The sequence below is a fragment of the Mixophyes fleayi genome, chromosome 9 (assembly GCF_038048845.1).
Source record: "Mixophyes fleayi isolate aMixFle1 chromosome 9, aMixFle1.hap1, whole genome shotgun sequence".
Lineage (NCBI taxonomy): Eukaryota > Metazoa > Chordata > Amphibia > Anura > Limnodynastidae > Mixophyes > Mixophyes fleayi.
Window position 1 is genome coordinate 86,192,861 of NC_134410.1, and position 22,310 is coordinate 86,215,170.

Consider the following 22,310-nt stretch of genomic DNA (forward strand, 5'->3'; position numbering starts at 1 on the left):
ATCACAGGACAGAGGACCACCTAACACACTCTCCCTCTTTCCTGATCAATGCCCGAGTGAAGATGGCGGCGGCAAGCGGGGAATTTAAAGGATCCGGGTATCGCGAGATCCGACAGCGGGATTATGAGTCAGAGCCTCGTTTTAAGTTTCGGAATCGACGGGAATACCCGGACATCGCTCGGATCTGACTCGGAATCACACTGTTCGGGTGGGCTCGGATTCCAGACATCCGAGCCCGCTCATCCTTACAATCTATATTACATTAAATACGTTCAATTTTTAAGCAGTGCAAGAGAATAGGTGCTGCAATCTATATTACATTTAATACGTTCAATTTTTAAGCAGTGCAAGAGAATAGGTACTGCAATCTATATTACATTTACTACGTTCATTCTTTAAGCAGTGCAAGAGAATAGGTACTGCAATCTATATTACATTTACTACGTTCATTCTTTAAGCAGTTCCAGAGAATAGGTACTGCAATCTATATTACATTTAATACGTTCAATTTTTAAGCAGTGCAAGAGAATAGGTACTGCAATCTATATTACATTTACTACGTTCATTCTTTAAGCAGTGCAAGAGAATAGGTACTGCAATCTATAATACATTTACTACGTTCTTTCTTTCTGTAGTTCAAAAAAGGAGTAACTGCCGATTCTATTAAAACTTTCTTTATTTCAGTAGTTCCAAAAAATAGTAACTTCCATTTATATTACTACGTTAATTGTTTGTGCAGTCCCAAAAAAGAGGAACTGCGGTCTTAACATCTATGTTGGTTTTAGACGTCCATCCGGTGTCCGCCATCTGTGCAGTGGAATTCAGACCTGTTGAGGGTGATATATTGTGGCCCCGGTACCAAATTGGGTACCGGGGCCATTCCACTACGCAGTCCAGATAGATGCGTATTAGATATTAAACTACATTCAGTGTTGGGGGCAAATCCAAAAATAATTAAAATGCACTGTCATGATCGAAAACAAGAGGTATTGACACGCTAGAACTCCACCCTCTATATGCTGCAGAGGATGGAGGAGCAGCCATATGTGCAGTGGAATTGAGACCAGTTGGAGGAGGTATTGTGGCCCCGGTACCAAATTGGGTACCGGGGCCACTCCACTACGCAGTCCAGAAAGCTACCGCGGTGCAACGTTTTGGACTAAAAAGAATATTGTGAGGTGTGAGGTGTTCAGAATAGACTGGAAATTAGTGGAAATGATTGTTATTGAATGTTGTTGAGGGTAATAATAGCGCAGGAGTGTAAAAAAACCAAAATAATGTATTTTAGCGGTTTTTATGCTTTTTTAAAAATAAATCAGAACCCAAAACCCTAAATCAGAACCAAAACCTTTTGTCAGGTGTTTTGACAAAACAAATCAGAACCCAAAACCTCAAGCTAATCAGAACCCAAAACCCAAAACACTAAAAGTGCCCGGTGCACACCCCTAGTTTACATACGCGTCTGTCATCAATATCACTAGGTACTTACACCTGCCCTGTAGCTGGTGCAAGTGATACAGCTGAAAACAATGTACCTCAGAAATGCCCAGACCTTGAATCGGACTGATGTGCGTGTGCCCAATCTTGGCACTCTCTTATTATACATTGACTATGTGCATACACCCATTCCGCAATTAAAATCATAGGCTGTCAGAAGTGTTTTAAATGAATTATGTCCAGTGCGCATACCCAGTACAAAGTAGCTCTAGCAAACCAAATTTGGTAGTTTTTAGTCAGCTATATCTCCTTGGAGTTACACTGCAACATTGATGAGATAAATCAGTTAATCGAAGAGGAAAAAGCTAGATGAAAAAGAAATTATCAGCAAATAGTCCAAGTTAACCTTTTAAAAGATAATTATACAATACAGGTTGTGCTAATATATGCTAAGCAGTAATAAGTAGAGATGCTCACTGATCCCCGTAAACTGGTTTTGGCTTTGGATCTGGATTAGCTTCATGTTTTGGTTTTGGTTTTGACAAAACCACCCTCGTATGTTTTGGTTTTGTTTTGGATCTATATTTTTAGAAAAATTGCTAAAATATGCTAAAATCACATAATTTTCCTCTTTTGTTATTCCTACATTATTATTAACCTCAATAACACTAATTTCAAGTCATTTGCAGTCAATATTGAACACCTCACAGGTCACAATATTATTTTCATACACTTTCAAACAAAGACTGCAGCAGTTCTTGCCAGTGATAAGAAGAAGGCCATTGTACTGCCTCTTAAGGGTGGAATTATTTTTACCCAAATCCTGACAACAATTGGCTAGCCATTTGTAGTGTTTGTAAAGCCACAGTCAGTCAAGGTAGGACCCTTAACCATCTAGGATCTTCACCCATGTTACGCCATTTGAAGCGAGTTCATGGAAAGCTCTTGGGAAATCAGAAACTTATGCTAAAAAATAACAACAAGCAGTCCAGAATCAGCTAGCTCCGTTCTCTCATCTAGATCCCAACACCTGCAATCTATACCCCCAACACCTTCATCATCAATATCCTCACAAGTGATTGGAGTTAGTCCGCATCCAAGTTGCTAATGCGAGATGACTACTCCCCTATCCAGGACTCCTCAGAAGAATCTTTGTGCATTAAGCCCATTGCTGCTGCTACTGCTGCTGGGGGTGGATCATCAACCCAGAAGCAGACCAAGAAGAAGACTACTTCTAGTTTACAACAATTGACTGTTAAACAATCCTTAGCAAGATTGAAAGCTGTCACCCAATCACAAAGCGGATCACAGATGCCATGGCGACTATGCTAGTATTAAATCTGCGTCCAATATCCACTATTAATGTACCTGTGGGGTAAATGTATGAATCTCCGGATTCTTCATCTCCGGCGTGTTCAGCCTCTTCAGCGCTTAAATTTAAAGCGGCGCTGCATTGTAAAGGGAAGTTTCCCTTTACAATGCAGCGCCGCTTTAAATTTAAGCGCTGAAGAGGCTGAACATGCCGGAGATGAAGAATCCGAGATTCATACATTTACCCCCTGGTGTTGGACAATTACTTGAGGTCTTCTGTCCCCGTTACCAAATTCCATCACACCATTTTACTAGAAAAGCTATTCCTCACCTCTACCAGAAGGTTAGTAAAAATGTAATTATTGGGCTACAAAATGCCATTCTACCCACTGTATACTTAACCACAGATATGTGGACAAGAGGAACTTGTCAAACTAAAAATTATATAACTGTGACAGCCCACTGAGTTGGTGATTCGCCTTCACCAGCAATAACAGCAGCAGCATGTACCCAAGTATGTCACATTTTTCTGAGGCAGGCTACTCTGTGTATCACCGGCTTCACTAAGAGGCAAACTATTATTATTATTATTATTATTATTATTATTATTATCGTAGATTTGTGAGGCACCACAGTGCTCCACATTGCCGTACAGCAGGGAAGACAAGGACATACATAAAACAAGACATATGCAAAACAAGCACAAACAAGGCAGACAAAATAAAAACAAAGGGTATGGAGGACCCTGCTCATTAGAGAGCTTACATTCTAAAGGGAAGAGGGCACAGCTGAAACAAGAGGAGCGAGTGTGGCTCAAAGTGGAGATTGGGATAGTTGTGAGGGTGCAACCCATCTCTAAAAAAGAGATGGGTTTTCAAATAGCATCTAAAGATTTGATTATTAGAGACGAGACAAGGCGTTGGTCAGAGGTAATACCGCTGACAACCTGTTTGAAGAAATAAGGTATGTCATTGCAACATGGCTTATCCTGCTTGGACTCTCCTGAGGATATGTGATTTCTGATAATGCCACCAATATTGTTAGAGCGTTTCAGTGGTGGGAATTCCATCATATTCCCTGTTTTGCTCACACAATCAACTTGGTGGTACAGAACTTTTTAAAAAATGACAATGACATGCAGGAGATGCTGACTGTGTCCCGAAACATTTAGAGTAATTTTCGGGATTGTGCAACAGCATGTAGGAGAATGCAGCAGTTGCAAGAAGAATAGAATTTGAGGGGAAATGTACTTTAGTCCAGTGAATTAGTCACCTGTGAAGAGAGTGCAGACACTGTTAGCTTGAGACAAGTGATTGCCCTAATTAGACTTTTTGAGAAGAAGCTAGAGAAATTGAAGGAGGAAATGAAACAAAGCAAATCCGCTAACTGTATTGTAATTGTAGATTAAGTACTTCATTCGCTTCGTAAGGATCCAAAAGTTATCAACATCTTGAAATTGGATCACTACATTTTGTCAACTGTGCTTGATCCTAGGTTTAAGAGCTAAGTCTTCCCACTGTCCCAGATCACAATAGATGCAATGAGCTCCTGGTCAGCAGGCTAACAGCTCAAGTGGTACATGACACAACAACGACTCCTCCTTCAGTTTCTCAGGCAACTGCTTCTAGGAAAAAACTAAGCTTTCCCAAGACACCCAGTGGTGATGCAGATGAGTCAACACAATATTTTGACATTTGGTCTTGTCTAAAAAATTGCCCAAAAATTGTGACAGCCCTGCCATAAAATAAATGACTAATTCCATGAGGAAGGCTATTATCAGCAATTACATCAAAGTACACAGACTTCTGTGGCAGTGGATTCCAGCGGGAATGAATTAGTATTGTTTGAGGAACATGTACACAATGATGAGGGTGAATATGATGACAGTGTAGATTGCAGGTGCTGAAATCTAGCTAAGAAAAGGGAGCTACCTGATGCTGGTATGCTTGGTAATATTTTGGGTAGAACGGCATCTTGCCAATTTTATGTTTTTTTTTATAGTAAACTTTCACCTTTATAAGAGCGTTTGTTTTTTCTTTAAAAAGGTGCAAGCTTTTTATTTACATTTTTGTTTCCCTGACTTTAAACCACTATGCACTTGAACATAGACTTTAGCACATGAGGTAGAGGGATTAGTAACATCATGACTGAGACTGGAGAATGACAACAACAATGTCACCCCTCCTGTTTCTGTATGAGGTATGGCACAGTAGAATGTCACTGGAGACTTTTAAAAACACTGACAGCCCTATTATTACAATTTTTGTTTCAGCACTGAACCCTGCCTCCTCTCCTGTTTCTGAATGAGCTATGGTACAGTAAAATGTAACTGCAGATTTAGACCAAGCCAGCCGGCCCTATAATTTCTATTTCAGCAATAACAATTAGCAATGGAGCAATGGAGCACTCCTCTTTGTGTGTAACTTATATAACACCGTACAATTTGACTGTAAATTCAGAAGAAAAGTCTGCCAGGCCGAGTATTTGTATTTCAGCAATGACACTTAGCAATGGAGCACTCCTCTTTGTGTGTAACCTATATAACACCGTACACTTTGAATGCAAATTCAGAAGACAAGCCTGCTAGCCCTAGTATTTGTATTTCAGCAATGAGAATTAGTAATGGAGCAATGGAGCCGTCCTCTTTGTGTGTTAGCTATATAACACAGTAGAATGTGACTGCAGAATTACACCAAGCCCGCCATCACTAGTATTTGTATTTTTCAGCAATGAGAATTAGCAATGGAGCAATGGAGCTCTCTTCTTTGTGTGTTACCTATATAACACAGTAGAATGTGACTGCAGAATTACACCAAGCCTGCCAGTACTAGTATTTGTATTTCAGCAATGACAATTAGTAATGGGGCAATGGAGCTCCCCTGAATGTCACTGTAGACTTTGTTGAACACTGCTACTAGCTCCTCTTTCAATTCTATCTATGTTGCTGTCCAACTGCTCTACAGACTGTGCTACCCCTTCTGTGTCCCTCTTTGAAATGGCACTAGATCGCCGTGGAGGGCGGTACTTATATATTTCAAAACTCGTGAGATCCGAGATCCAATGACGTAACGATGACGTTTTGCCTCGTTTTTTATTCCAAAAAAGCGCGAAAGTACCGAGTTCGGGTGTGTTTGGTTCTCAGGAAACCAAGCCTGAGCATCTCTAGTAATAAGTGTAAAAAGTTATTGCTTGCTACACCAATACAAATCAGATAATGGATCAGGTTAGCCACATCCCATTATTCCTGCTACAAGTTTTGGGACCTTGCACGAGAAAAAAATATATACTGTATTTCCTGAGTACACGTATATTAACAAATTTAGAGTTTAATAACTTGATTGTTTCTTACTTATGTAGGTGTGTATGTCTTTAGTGTTTGCCTACTCTCCTGGAATGTCTGGGAGACTCCAGAATTTCTGGGAGTCCTCCCGGACTCCCAAGAGATCCTGGCCCGTACGGTTAGTTGATTGGTGTGGGCATTCAAACTGCATACAAAGACTTCAGATTCTGTACCTTGGCAAAACACCATAAACACTACAACTCGGCATTCTAGCATCCAGTTTACTTTGAATTCTCTTTGTAGCGTATGTCAGACGCTGTCCCCGCACTGTCCATAGGTGCCAGGGACAGACGCTGCCCTCCATGACGAGCGCGTCCCGTTCCCTAGCAACGGGACGCATTTCAGCATTTCGGCTGACTCTGCCTGCGCATGGCAGGCAGGCAACGGGACACTTCTCTCTTCTATATGTCAGCGGTCAGGTGCATCAGGCCGCCGAAATCTCACAACACCAATCAGGGGCCACCCTTACATATATTTATCTCCTCCTTACCCGATTCTGGTGCCAGAGTAGTGGTTCACCAGCTCCAGCATTTCTGTCTCCTGTTCCCTGTTCCTGTTATTGTTGTATCGGTTCTGACTCATGGCTTGTCCTTGACTATTCTCTTGTCCTTCGATTTGGTACTACTAGCTTATTTGGATTCTGACCTCTGGCTCACCTCTGACCATTCTTCTGGACCTTCCTTGTGTATCGCATTAATGTTTGGTATTCGACCCAGACTGCACGACCATTCCTGTTCTCTATCCACTGCACTGGCAACTAACTTGGAGAACCGCGAACTGCGCTCCTCACGCAGCCAAGTCCATACCTCCTTGCGGGGGTCCCTGACGAATACCGGAGGTACATTAGACTCCACACCTCCTTGTACCACAATACCAGTCAGTGACACCCATATAACGTGACACCGTAGCATTCGTCATCATCATCATTTATTTATTTATATAACGCCACTTCAGTGCTGTACAGAGAATATTTGTCACTCACATCAGTCCCTGCCCCATTGTAGATTACAGTCTAAATTTCCTAACATACACAGACAGAAATACAGGCTATGGACAATTTTTGATAGCAGCCAATTAACCTACTAGCATGTTTTTGGAGTGTGGGAGGAAATCAGAGCACCCGAAGAAAATCCACGCAAATATAAAACTTCACACAGATAAGGCCATGGTTGGGAAACAAACTCATGACCCTAGAGCTGAGGAGCAGAAATGCTAACCACTAAGCCATTGTGATGCCCCATAGAACTGCAATTATAGAACTGCAGTTATAAAACAATTGTCTGCAGGCTATTAATATCTTTCTATATCATTCTGCCTGCTGAAACCCCACTTAGGGGCACTGAGCTTGTTACAGTTGCACTTGGGGTTTTGCTGCCTTCAGTTGATCAGTAATATTGGATACTCAACATTATTAATATTGCATTGTATGAGCATAATCTGCTTCTACTATTTGAACTTTTATTATTCTGTGTAAAGTACTATAGACTACCAGTATCTCTGGAGATCTTTACTTAATTACAGCTGTAAGAAACTGCCATTACTAGAGACTTTGGGCCTGATTCATTAAGGATCTCAAATGAAGAGGATACTCATTTCAGTCTCCTGGACAAAACCATGTTACAATGGAAGGGGTGCAAATAAGTGTTCTGTTTTACACATAAGTTAAATACTGACTGTTTTTTCATGTAACACACAAATATCAACTTTAAATTTCAGTGTACAAATAAGCTATCAAATATTTGTGTGTTACATGAAAAAACAGGCAGTATTTAACTTATGTGTAAAACAGAACACTTATTTGCACCCCTTCCATTGTAACATGGTTTTGTCCAGGAGACTGAAATGAGTATCCTCTTCATTTGAGATCCTTAATGAATCAGGCCCTTTGTTTTGTTCTTTTCAATCAGCAGCAAGCACTTTTCTCTCTGTATGTGACCATAAGTTGCTCTGGATGTTTTCACTGCTTTTTTGATTTCAAGTGCTGTTTTTGTTTAAAGTGTGGAGTTAGTTCCAGTAAGGAGTTGAATCCAGGAAGGGGTTTAATCTGGTAAGTGGCTAGGAAAGGCTAGTACTAAAGTTCACTGTAGGCTATAAGAAGTTAGGTTAGCCATAATAAGATGAGTAGTAGCAGGCTTGATGATCTCACTCAATGCATATCTTGTCATATGTATGCACACTTGGAGCAACTGTTCCAAGGTTTATACCTCTGTGAGAAATGTGAGCAATTGGTCTCTTTGGAAGCCTAGGTAACTGATCTAAAGCAGACCGTTGCAACATTGAGAGACATTGCCAACCTGGAGCAGAGTTTACAGCTCACCGTTGATGCGTTAACTGAGCAGGGTGGAGCAGAGACAGAGGAGGATGCACAGGTAGGCAGCTGGGTAACAGTTACTAGGGGTAGCAGAGGGAGGAAGAGGCAGGCCAGTTCTGAGCTAGGCAATCCCAGCAGATTTGCCAGATTGGATGAAGATACTGTGGAAGGCAGTTCAGAATTGGTAGAGTTGGATGAGACTGCTTCCTCTAGCAACCAGGGGAATGGTCTCTACAGCACAGAGGAGACCAAAGTTACTCAGGGACCCAGGCAGATTGTGGTGGTAGGGGATTCAATTATTAGGAAGGTAGATAGGGCAATCTGTTACCGGGACCGTGCATGCCGAACAGTGTGTTGTCTCCCGGGTGCTCGGGCTCGGCATATTGCGGATCGGGTGGACAGATTGTTGGGAGGGGCTGGGAATGACCCAGTGGTTTTGGTGCATGTTGGCCCCAATGACCGAGTTAGAGGAAGAAGGGGTGTCCTAAAGAATGATTTCAGGGACATAGGTCACAAACTTAAGGCAAGGACACCCAAGGTAGTATTTTCGGAAATACTACCTGTGCCACGCGCTAGTCCAGGGAGGCAGCGGGAGATTAGGGAGGTTAATGCGTGGCTAAAAGATTGGTGTAAGAAGGAGGGTTTTGGATTCTTAGAGCACTGGGCTGATTTCTCGGTCAGTTGCCATCTTTATTGTTGTAATGGATTGCACCTGAATGAGGAGGGGGCTGCAGTGCTAGGGGAGAGGATGGTTAGAAGGTTGGAGGAGATTTTAAACTAGGCTCAGGGGGGAGGGGCAAGCAAGTATTTATGGGATAGACATTGAGAGTAGTAAGGAGGAATTTAACAAGAGTAAAGGGGGTTGAGAGGGGGGAAAGGGAAGCATAGCCGATAAGGAGCAGCCCTTTTTAAAGCAAAAAGAAATAACTAAGGGAGGCAATAGACTTAAGTGTATGCTTGCAAATGCAAGAAGCCTGACAGGTAAAATGGGGGAGTTAGAACTAGTAGCAATGAATGAGCAGTATGATATTATCGGTATTACGGAGACCTGGTGGGATTATACACATGACTGGGCAGTCAACTTGGAAGGCTATTCTCTCTTCAGGAGGGATAGGGTAAATAAAAGGGGAGGAGGAGTATGTCTTTATATTAAGCCAGAATTAAAACCAAGTATTCAGGAAGTTATATACGAGAATATTGGTGATAATATAGAGGCATTGTGGGTGGAAATATCCAGTGGAGGAAAAAGTTCAGAGAAGTTTCTGATAGGGATATGCTATAAACCGCCAGATATTAGTACGATTGAGGAAGCCCAACTTCTATAGCAAATTGAAAAGGCTACACAACTAGGTCAAATTTTAATTATGGGGGATTTTAATTATCCGGACATTGATTGGAGTACTGAGACCTGCGGTACAGCTAGGGGAAATAGGTTTCTGAGCAAGCTAAAAGACCGTTACATGTCCCAATTAGTAGAGGAACCAACTAGCAACCGGACTATACTGGACCTAGTAATAACAAACAATGTAGACGTAATATCAAATATTCAAGTAAAGGAGCACTTGGGAAACAGTGATCATAATATGGTCTCATTTGAAATTAGTTTCCAGAAACAACAGTATAAGGGATCAACTAGGACTTTAAACTTTAAAAAGGCAAATTTTAATATGCTAAAGGAGTCTATAAAGAGCATAGACTGGGACAAAGCCTTTGAAGGAAAAAATACGGAAGAAATGTGGGCTGTCTTTAAAATGTTGTTGCAAACATACACGTATAAGTTCATTCCTATGGGAAATAAATGTAAAAGAATTAAGTCTAAACCAATGTGGCTAAATAAAAAGGTAAGGGAAGAAATGCAAAGGAAGAAGCGTGCATTTAAATTGTTTAAGTCTGAAGGGTCAGAGGAGTCCTTCCATAGGTACAAAGAATGTAATAAAAATGCAAAAAGGAAATTAGATTGGCTAAATTAGAAAATGAAAGGCACGTTGCAAATAAAAGTAAGACAAACCCCAAAAAGTTTTTTAAGTATATAAATGGCAAAAGGATTAAAAAAGATAATATAGGACCCCTAAGAAGTGAGATGGGTGAATTGATAAATGATACTAAAGAAAAAGCAGAGGTATTAAACACGTTCTTTTCTTCAGTATTTACCAGAGAGGAACAGAGAGGAGGCAGGAGTAATACATAAAAACGGAAATTAAACCATGCCATTAATTAATACTTGGTTGTCAGAGGAAGAAGTCCAAAGGCGACTGAAGAATATTAAGATAAATAAAGCTCCAGGTCCAGATGGCATACACCCAAGGGTCCTTATGGAGTTAAACTCGGAAATAGCTAGACCGCTATTCTTAATTTTCAGAGATTCAATCTCATCAGGCTCGGTACCAAGGGATTGTCGAATAGCAGATGTGGTGCCGTTGTTTAAAAAGGGGACGAGATCACAACCAGAGAATTATAGACCTGTAAGCCTGACATCAATAGTGGGGAAACTACTGGAAGGTATTTTAAGGGACAGTATTCAGGATTACTTGGTACGCAATAAAATTATTAGTGGGAATCAACATGGATTTGTGAGGGATAGGTCATGTCAAACTAATCTAATTAGTTTCTACGAGGAAGTTAGTGGGAACTTAGACCAGGGCAGGACAGTAGATGTGGTCTACTTAGATTTTGCAAAGGCCTTTGATACAGTGCCACACAAGATGTTGGTTTACAAAATAAGGGAACTGGGTCTAGGAATCAAAATTTGTACTTGGATCGAAAACTGGTTAGAGAATAGGGAACAGAGAGTTGTGATAAATGGAAAATTTTCTAATTGGTCAAAAGTCTTAAGTGGAGTACCTCAAGGTTCCGTGCTGGGACCACTCCTTTTTAATATATTTATTAATGACCTTGGTGATGGTTTAGAGAGTAAAGTTTCTATTTTTGTAGATGACACTAAACTCTGTAAGGTAATAAAATCAGAGCAAGATGTAGCTTCTCTACAGAGGGACTTAAATAAACTGGAGGATTGGGCGGCTAAATGGAATATGAGGTTTAACACAGATAAATGTAAGGTTATGCATTCAGGGATCAAAAACAAGAACGAAATCTATAAATTAAATGGAATTAATTTAGGAGAATCTATAATGGAAAAGGATTTGGGAGTGCTCGTAGACAGTAGACTTAGCAATAGTGTTCAATGTCAAGCGGCAGCTGCAAGGGCAAACAAAGTATTGGCATGCATAAAAAGGGGCATAGATGCAAGGGAAGACAGTGTAATTTTTCCACTGTATAAATCGTTGGTAAGACCTCATCTTGAATATGCAGTACAGTTCTGGGCACCACTCTATAAAAAAGATAATTTGGAACTAGAAAGGGTTCAGAGAAGGGCGACAAAATTGATAAAGGGTATGGTGTCATTAAGTTATGAGGAAAGGTTAGCCAGTTTAGGCATGTTTATTTTAGAAAAGAGGCGTCTAAGGGGAGATATGATTACTATGTACAAATACATTAGGGGTCAATACGGAGAGCTTTCATGGGAACTTTTTACCCCAAGGACCATACACAGGACACGTGGTCATCCCCTAAGATTAGAGGAGAGGAAATTTCACAACCAGCAAAGGAAGGGGTTCTTTACAGTAAGGGCAGTCAAGATATGGAATTCATTGCCAGGGAAGGTTGAGATGGCAGATTCAATAGATATGTTTAAGAAAGGGTTAGACAAATTTTTAGCGGAAAGGTGTATCCAGGGATACGACCGTTAATTTAAAATAAAGGATAGTAGTGGATATAGGGTAAAAATTGGATTGCAATATTGAGTCTGGGGGGATTTTCAAAATTGAAACAGATTGGCGGTTGCTTACTCTGGATTAATTTCAAATATAAGTGCAGGATCGCAGGAGATCCAAAATAGGTTGAACTTGATGGACTGGTGTCTTTTTTCAACCTCATCAACTATGTAACTAAATATATTCAAATTAATTCACAATTGTTTGAACTTCTCTCCTGCCTCTATCTTGCATTGCATTACCTAACACGAGCAGTTTATGATAACGGACACTGCTAGTTTATGACTCCAGACTGTTGGAGATTACAGGTACAGTACCAGTTCCTAGCTAAAGGAAGTTTGTGATTACAGGTACAGTTCTATTTCCTGGCTTTTGAGTGGTTCATGATTATAGGCACTGTGTTAGTTCCTGGTTCTGGGCAGTTGGTGATAAAGGCACTGTACTGGTTTCTTGCCCCAGTCAGTTCATGATTATAGGTACAGTATCAATTCCTGTCTCTAGGTAGTTACTCATTACAGGCACCATGATAGTTTCTTGCTTTGTGCAGTTGCTGATTTCAGGTACAGCGCAATTTACTGGATCCAAGTAGTTCTTGGCTCCTGGCAGTTGCTGATTGAAGGCATTGTGCTACTTTCTTTAAAAGTATCCCTGCAGAAAGAAATAACTGGACTTATATTTATTTATGTGCGTTTGCATATATATGGCCATTGCATATATTCTATATGCAGCAATGTACATATGATTTTATTTGTTTATCAGAGCTTGCAGAAATTACTGGACAAAAAATATTGCTGTCCCTGTCTGTATTTTATTATGTGTGTTGAGGTCCAGGTTGACTAGTTTTAACTAGTTTCTGAGTGTTAATAGACTAGCTATAGTTTGTTGGAGTCTACTGCATTCTATGTAGGCAAGCACTCTGCCTTGTGACGTTGCAATGATGTCTTCATCGTCGTCATCATCATCATTGTTTATTTGTAAGGCACCACAGATTCCACAGCACCATAAAGCAAGGATACAACAATACATAACAAATAATATAAGTATAACAGCAATATGCATAATTAACATAAGAAATAAAAATGAAGGAAAACATAAGCAAAGTGCTTGCCATCCACCAACTCCTTTCCCAGCCCATCAAGACCATCAAGACTGCTAAAATGTTAACTTAAACCCATCAAGTTTTGTCTTTCCTCAAGCCTCCCATTAAAGATATTTGCATACAACTATTTTTTTTAAGATGGAAAAGCAAGGTTTCAAAATTAAAACAAGTACTTTTGGTCAAGATCCCTATAGTTACATCACACTGCTGTGCACAGGAGAACTAGCTGATTAAATTGTAAAATACATTTCAGGGGCTACTCAAATTACATTGAAGTAACTGTTGGAATAGTCATGGAAAATTATATTTATTTTCAGATTTTTGCTGCTTTCCCCTTTAAAATGCTCATAGATTTAAAACATTTATGTTTCAAATTGCTACCAAAAAGCCATACTTGTCCCAACAAGACAATATAAAACTAAGAAATAAGGTATTTCCATTTAAACAGACACATCAAAAAAAAAGTGCAGGCTGGTCATGAAATAACTAACTAAATGTCACTGTATTTATTCTGTGCAGTTCCACTTTCTCCTTATTCTTGCCACTATTGCACTTGCCTGTGCCTACAGTGCTGAATTTCTTAGCCTCTGAGTGCACTCATGGAGGATGACTGGTCAGGCAAACGCTCATAAGAACTCGTCCTCTCCCAACTTACATCAAACTTCAGCTTTTAAGACACCAAGCGAAAATGAACTGGAATCTGCAGACAATTACAGAAGTAGGTGAGTAATTAGTAGGTAGTATCATCTGCAATTTGACATTTTGTTGTAAGTGTGCAGTATCATCATCATCATCATTTATTTATATAGCGCCAACATATTCCGTAGTGCTTTACAATTGGGGACAAACATAGTAAACTAACAAACAAACTGGGTAAAACAGACAAAGAGGTGAGAGGGCCCTGCTCGCATGCTTACAATCTATTGGACAATGGGAGTTTGACACATGAGGTTAAGTCTACATTTGCAGTCGGACCAGCCAGACTGCAAAGGTAAAAGTGACTCATAAGCTAAATGATCCTGTCACACAACAATGTTGGTCAAGGGGTAGTTGTATAACAGGTGGTAATAGGGTAATGTAGTGAGGTTAAGAGGGTAGTTGAGGAATATTATAAGCTTGTCTGAAGAGGTGGGTTTGCAGAGAACGCTTGAAAGCTTGTAGACTAGAGGAGAGTCTTATTGTGCGAGGGAGAGAATTCCATAGAATGGGTGCAGCCCGGAAAAAGTCCTGTAATCGGGAATGGGAGGATGTAATGAGTGTGGATGAGAGACGCAGATCTTGTGCAGAACAGAGTTGCCGAGTTTGGAGATATTTTTTGACAAGAGAGGAGATGTATGTTGGTGCAGCTTTGTTGATGGCCTTGTAGGTTAGTAAGAGTATTTTATATTGGATTCGGTAGAAAACAGGCAACCAGTGTGGAGACATACAGAGTGATTCAACAGAGGAATAACGATTTGCATGGAAAATCAATCTTGCGGCAGCGTGCAAAATAGATTGTAGGGGTTTTAATCTGTTTTTGGGAAGGCCAGTAAGGAGGGAATTGCAATAGTCAATGCGGGAGATGATAAGTGCATGAATTAAGGTTTTTGCAGGGTCTTGTGTGAGATATGTGTGAATTCTGGAAATGTTTTTTAGATGTATGTAACATGATTTAGATATAGAGTCAATGTGGGGGACAAAGGATAGGTGTGAGTCAAGGATTACACCTAGGGAGCGAGCTTGTAGGGTGGGATTTATGGTCATGTTATCAACAGAGATAGGAATGTCAGGTATGCTCTTGTTGGTAAGTGGGAATATTATTAAATCTGTTTTAGAAAGATTACGTTTGAGTTGGCGAGAGGACATCCAAGATGAAATGGCAGAAAGACAGTCAGTTACACGGGACAACACAGATGTCGAGAGATCAGGAGAGGATAGATAAATTTGGTTATCATCCGCATAGAGATGATACTGAAATCCAAAGAAACTTATTAGATTTCCAAGAGAAGCAGTATAGATAGAGAACAGCAGAGGACCTAGCACTGAGCCTTGCGGTACTCCAACTGATAAAGGAAGCGGAGCAGAGGTGGCCCCAGAGAAATTAACAGTGAAAGAGCGATTAGAAAGGTAGGATGAGAACCAGAATAGAACAGTGTCTCGAAGACCTAGGGTTTGCAGCGTTTGTATGAGAAGAGAGTGGTCAACGGTGTCAAATGCAGCCGAGAGATCCAGGAGAATTAGGAGAGAGTAATGGCGTTTAGTTTTAGCAGTGATCAGATCATTGACAACCTTAGTCAACGCAGTCTCTGTGGAGTGTTGAGAACGAAAGTCAGACTAAAGAGGATCCAAAAGGTTGTTTGTGGAAAGGAAGCGTGTGAGGCGAGTGTAGGCAAGTCTCTCTAGAAGCTTGGAGGTGCACAGCAGCTGAAAGATAGGACGGTAATTTGAGAGAGAGTTTGGGTCGGAATCTTTTTTTTTTAGAACAGGAGTAATCACTGCATGCTTGTATAGTGACGGAAAGATGCCAGTAGAGAGCAAGAGATTACAGATTTTAGTTAGAGGGGGAATGAACAGAGGAGACAGGGATCTACCAATTTGAGAGGGAATAGGATCAAGAGGACAGGAGGTAGAGTAGGAGGATAAGAAGAGAGTAGAAATTTCCTCTTCATTTGTGGGGTCAAATGAAGAGAGGGTGTCAGAGGTTGGTGGGAAGGAATTGAGCCAATTACTTATCGAGGTAGAGATTACCAATTCTAGTCTGATCTTATCAATCTTATCCTTGAAATAGGAAGCAAGATCCTGGGCACTGATAGTAGACGGAGGGTTTGGGTGGGAGGATTGAGAAGAGCTTTAAATGTCTTAAAGAGGCGTTTGGGGTTAGAAGCCTGAGCATAGATTAGAGATTGGAAGTATGTCTGTTTTGCAGTGTCTAGAGCAGGGGTGTCCAACCTTTTAGCTCCCCCGGGCCACATTGGAAGACGACGAGATGGTGTGGGCCGCACATGAAATATACTAACACTAACGATAGCTGCTCATCCAAAAAAAACATAGAAAACATAGTATATATATATATATATATATATATATATATATATATCACTTTTTTTTTCAAATCCCCCACTACTGACCTTTCAATCTCCCTGTTCAAATCCTCTCTAGTTATTATACAATAATCACTTTTTGTATTGTTTCCATGCAATATCAATAAAATGCAAATCCAAAGAGAATAATATATAATGCCCCGTTAGTATTACAAGTAGAAGTATGTAGCAGAGAGATAAGGTCTGTGATGCTCCAGGACCACATGATTTTTATGCACTGGTCAGCGTCGCTTGAAATAAAAAAAACGTACCTTATAATCGGCTTGTTCTCCGATCCTCTTCTCTTCTTTTATCCGATTCTCTGCTGCTGATAGTTCTTCTTGAGCGGATGACTCCTCTGTGCTATGCTCCGCAATGGATGTCGGGCGTGACATCATCATGCACGACATGCATTGCGAGCGCTGCACGGAGGAGGAGACCAGGGAGGGAGCCGGAGCGCCAGCTGACGTGACCACGTGACCGCAAGGTAAGTATTTTCTTTTCTTTTTTTTTTTTGCATGATTTTTTTTTCCCATTAACAGCCCTGCCCCCTTGCCACAACCAAAACTCTGCTGGGCCACATTTATAGGCGTGTTGGGCCGCATGTGGCCCCCTGGCCGCGGGTTGGACAAGCCTGGTCTAGAGCATTTCGATAGGAGCGGTAGATAGAAGTATATGTGAAGAAGTCATTAGAGGTGCGAGTTTTACGCCAGTGGCGTTCTGCTTTACGGGAAAGTATAATATTTAGGATTTTTGGAGAGTAGAGTTAGTGATTACATAATGACAGGCAAAGTGTCTTTGTTTTGGCTTTTGTCCAAGTATTGTCAAAAAGTGAAAGTACTAGCATATAAACATACCTTTCAACATTCTACATATGGAAATATACATACAATGATACCCCCTCCGAAAAATGTATCATGTTGAGGCAGTGAAGGCATTAACACAATATACTTACAAAGCTTATAATAGCAAGTTCTACATGTTTACATGTAATTAAAACAATTAACTAAAAAACATCAGAATATTAGATAAATTAACTTTAATATATTATCTGACTTTTGTTTCATGAAACTATAACTATTGAAGACAGAGGTCTGGGCTGCAGTCAAAGTAAATTGTTTTATTTGTGCACCAAATAAGTGTACCACTGCCACGAGCCGCGGCGGTACTCACAGCCGCCGCGGCTCGCTTCCCGTCCGCTCCAGCGTCCCGGCCGTCACCATGACGACCGGGACATCATTTCCCCCCAACTCCCGACCGTTGCCAAGGCAACGGCTGGACGCCTCTTCAGTGCCGCGTCCCGGCAGCCGGGCGCGCACGCGCATAGGGGGCAAGTAATTAGGTTCAGCCTGTGGCTGAATTTGCAGGCATTAGCCTGCAAGTGTGGATTCCAGGGCTAAATCCTGATTGGTGTTTTGGGTAGCAAGCAATTAGCCTGCAAGTGTGCTCTGTCTGGGGGCAGGCTCTGATTGGCTGCTGGCTGTATTTAAGGCAATGAGGTCTGCTGCCTCATTGCCGGTTATAGCTTCTGTATCCAGTCTGCTGATCTGCTCTGTGCCTTGTTCCTGCCTGTTGAACTTTCTACTGATTACCTGTGTATGACCCTTTGCCTGGATTTGGACTTTGCTTGTGTATCTCGTGACCCTGACCTCTGGCCTGTTTACCATTCTTCCTGTCTGCTCGTGACCCCTGACCTCGGCTTGTTAACTGGAATTGCTATCTGCTGCCGGCCCTTGACCTCTGCTTGGACTTCACTCCGCTTGCCTGGGTTCTCCCCAGCCGGTACACACTTCACGACCCTCTGTCAGTCTGCAGCCCAGCCTGTCCCCACCATCAGGGGCTCCAGTGAACACCTGACTGGCAGAGTAGACTCTGGGTTGTGTTGTGCCGGCTGGAGGTGTTCCTAACTTTATAACTGGCCCAAACACGTACCGGAGACGAGGTTGAAATGGATTTGAAGCGGAACTCCAACGTCTCCGGCGCAAGCCCTAGCAGGGCATGTTGAGTCCCTGTACCAAATGAACCAGGGATTGTTTGAGCGTTTGTCCATTCAGGAAGAAGTTGCAAAAACCTCACAACCCACTCCGAGTTCCACCTGTGAACCTAAAATGAATTTGCCGGATCGGTTCTCCGGAAATAGTTCCCTGTTCCGGAATTTCAGGGAGAGCTGCAAGCTCTATTTTCGGTTGAGACCCGCTCCTCCGGTTCAGAACAGCAAAGAGTCAGGATTATCATTTCCCTCCTACAGGGTGACCCCCAGTCCTGGGCCTTTTCCTTGCCGCAGACCAGTCCTGCCATGCAGTCAGTAGACGCTTTCTTCGAGGCATTAGGTCTACTATATGATGACCCGGATCGAATGGCCTCCGCTGAAGCTTATCTACGGGCCTTGAAACAAGGCCGGCGGTCGGCAGAGGAATACTGCGATGAATTTTGTAGATGGTCACCTGACAGTGGATGGAATGACCCTGCCTTACGCAGTCAGTTTCGTCTAGGCCTGTCGGAACAGATTAAAGACTCTTTGGTGCAACACCCGGCTCCTACCTCATTGGAGGATCTGATGCACCTCGCCATTAAAATCGACAGAAGAATTAAGGAACGAAAGTCTGAGAAGGAGGCATCTTCTTTTTCACCTGCCTTGATTCCTGTTATCCCGGATGGTGAGGAGCCTATGCAACTAGGAGCGTATCGTCTTTCCTCTGAGGAAAGAGAAAGGAGGCGATCACAAGGCCTATATCTCTATTGTGGCACTAAGGGCCACTTCTCCCGTTCCTTCCCTAATAAGCCGGGAAAAGAGCATGCCTAGTGAATGAGGGGAAAGTTCATCTAGGTCTGCAAATTGTTTCCCAAAAAACAGCTTTAATAATCCCTGCACAGCTCACATCCAGTGCTGGTTCCGTGGACCTGTCGGCATTCATTGACAGTGGAGCTGCAGGCAACTTCCTCGACATCGGGTTTGCCCGCTCTGCTGGAATTCCGATGGTAAAGCTCAAATCTGCCATTACTGTATGTGGCTTAAATGGGAGTCCATTGCCTGATTACATGGGAGACCCGCTACTACAGTTGAACATTGGAGCTCTCCATTCAGAGTCCATAATCTTCTTCCTTATCGAATGTCCGTCAGTTCCTTTGATTCTGGGCCACCCTTGGCTTTCCCGTCATAACCCTGTCATGGATTGGGTAAAAGGAGAAATTGTCCAGTGGAGCTCTTATTGTACACAGTCTTGCTTGATACTGCCTCTGCGTGTGATTCAGTCTATTCCGGAGCAGCTTCCCTCACAATATCATAAGTTCCGGGATGTCTTCTCCAAAAAGGCTGCTGATACTTTACCACTGCACCGTGAATTCGACTGTGCCATCGAGCTTATTCCTGGTTCTAAGTTACCCAAGGGACGCTTGTACTCCCTCTCTGGTCCAGAGACCAAATCCGATCTTCGTGGTGCATATAACCTCATACGTAATAGAGCAGGTGATGAGTGGAAGACGGCATTCAATACGCTTTCTGGCCATTACGAGTATCTGGTCATGCCGTTTGGTCTTAGTAACGCCCCTGCAGTATTCCAGGATTTGATTAATGAGGTGCTACGTGAGTTCCTGGGACATTTCGTTGTTGTCTACTTGGGCGACATCCTCATATATTCGGAGTCATTATCAGTTCACCAGGGTCATGTCAGACAAGTATTACAAAAATTGTGAGAACACCATCTCTATGCTAAACTCGAAAAATGCGAATTTGAGGCTCAGAAGGTATCCTTTCTAGGTTATATAATCCCCTCGGAAGGATTCTCCATGGACCCAACCAAGGTCCAAGCAATCCTGGACTGGGTACAACCGAATAACCTCAAGGCGGTCCAGAGATTCTTGGGATTCGCCAATTATTACAGAAGATTTATAGCTTTGCTGATATTGTGGCTCTTATTGTCACCTTGACTCACAAGGGAAGCGATCCAGCTAATTGGTCACCCCAGGCAATAACTGCATTTGAAACCCTGAAGAATGCCTTTGTGTCTGCTCAAGTCCTTAGACATCCGAATCCTAAGGCAGCGTTTATTCTTGAAGTTGATGCCTCTGGCGTCGGTGCTGGTGCTATCTTGTCACAGAAAGATTTCCATACTCACCGCTTACATCCATGTGCCTACTTTTCCCGTCAGTTCTCCTCAGCGGAAACCAACTATGATGTGGGAAACTGAGAGCTGTTGGCAATCAAATGGGCCTTTGAGGAATGGCGACACTGGTTAGAGGGCGCTGCACACCACATCTCTGTTATAACGGATTATAAGAATCTGCAGTATATACAGTCGGCCAAACGACTGAACCCCCGGCAGGCTCGTCGGTTGCTGTTTTTCACCCATTTTAACTTCGTAATCACCTACCGTCCAGGTTCTAAAAATGTCCGGGCAGACGCTCTGTCCAGAAGCTTCCTGGCACACCATGCTCCGGTTACTAGTCCAGAGCCTATTTTTCCCTTGTCTATGATCCATGCTGGGTTAACCCAAGACCTGAGCTGTACCCTACAAAGGTTTCAAAGATTAGCTCCTGATAATACTCCAGTAGGATGCTTGTTTGTCCCAGTTCATCTAAGGAAGGCGGTCCTTGCTGAAGCACACGATAATCAGACTGCTGGACATCCTGGAGTTTTCAAAACATTGGAAATCCTTTCCCGCACTGTATGGTGGCCATCTTTGTCTGCTGACATCAAGAGTCATGTCCTCTCTTGTGAGGTTTGTGCCAGGAACAAAATTCCCAGGACTCGCCCGGTAGGTCAGTTGGTTCCATTGGCCATTCCTGCAAAACCTTGGGCTTTATTGTTGATTTGCCACCCTCTGCGGATCACAATACTATTTGGGTCGTGGTAGACTGCTTCAGCAAAATGGCACATTTCATTCCACTAACCATGCTTCCTACCGCTCGAGATCTGGCCATTCTCCTCATTCAACATATTTTCCGTCTCCATGGACTTCCTGCTGATCTCGTTTCTGATCGTGGTTCACAATTCATAGCACAATTCTGGAAATCCTTCTGCACCCTTCTCGGAATCAGGATCAGCCTGTCATCTGCATACCACCCTCAGTCTAACGGGCAAACTGAAAGGGTTAACCAGTCTCTTGAACAGTTCCTACGATGTTATACTTCAGAATTCCATGACAACTGGTCCTCTTTGCTGCCCTGGGCAGAGTTTGCCTACAATAACTCATCTCACTCATCTACTCAAACTTCCCCGTTCTACTGTAATTTCGGTTTTCATCCCAGGTCTAATTCTCTATATTCTCTCAAATCTGCTGGTATCCCGGAGATTCGTTCCACAGCTGCTGATCTGAAAGTAATTTGGAGGAAAGTTCAGTCCTCCTTAAAAAGGTCCTCATTGTCTGCTAAAAAAAAATTGAATCGCCACCGTACCACCCGCTCATTCAAAGTGGGCCAGAAAGCATGGCTTTCAACTCAAAATATTAGGCTCAGACAGCCTTGTAAGAAACCGGGGCCTAAATTTATTGGTCCATTCATGATTACCAAGCAGATAAATCCGGTAGCTTTCAGATTGAAGATTCCTGGCACTCATTGTTCGTTATTTAAGCCAGTATTATACCCAAATCAATCCCAGCCTACAGGTCTTTCTGTGAGAAATAGGAATATACCACAAAAATTTGTGGTCCAGAAGATTCTCGACTCTAAAAGAGTGCAGGGGCAGGTGCACTTCCTAGTACAGTGGAAGAATCGTGGGCTAGAGGAGCGGTCCTGGGTCCCGCGAAGACGGCTATACGCTTCAAGACATTTGAAGGAATTTCCTAGGAAACCCCTCCTCAAGGGGGGGGGGGGTACTGTCAGGAGCCGCGGCGGTACTCACAGCCACCATGGCTCTCTTCCTGTCTGCTCCAGCGTCCCGGCCGTCACCATGACGACCGGGACGTCACTTCCCCCCAACTCCCGACCGTTGCCAAGGCCGGACGCCTCTTCAGCGCCGCGTCCCGGCAGCTGGGCGCGCACGCGC

The 22,310-nt window shown here is 42.5% G+C and overlaps 1 protein-coding gene across 1 annotated transcript in view; it reads left to right on the plus strand.

Annotated features, from left to right (window-relative positions):
• The first annotated feature begins 13,874 nt into the window (after positions 1-13,874).
• Positions 13,875-22,310, plus strand: part of CNGA2 (cyclic nucleotide gated channel subunit alpha 2) — a 63,463-nt gene continuing 55,027 nt past the window's right edge. Inside the window, exon 1 of the mRNA XM_075186282.1 lies at positions 13,875-13,990. Coding sequence (XP_075042383.1) covers positions 13,875-13,990 — 116 coding nt within the window. The remainder of the gene's footprint in view (positions 13,991-22,310) is intronic.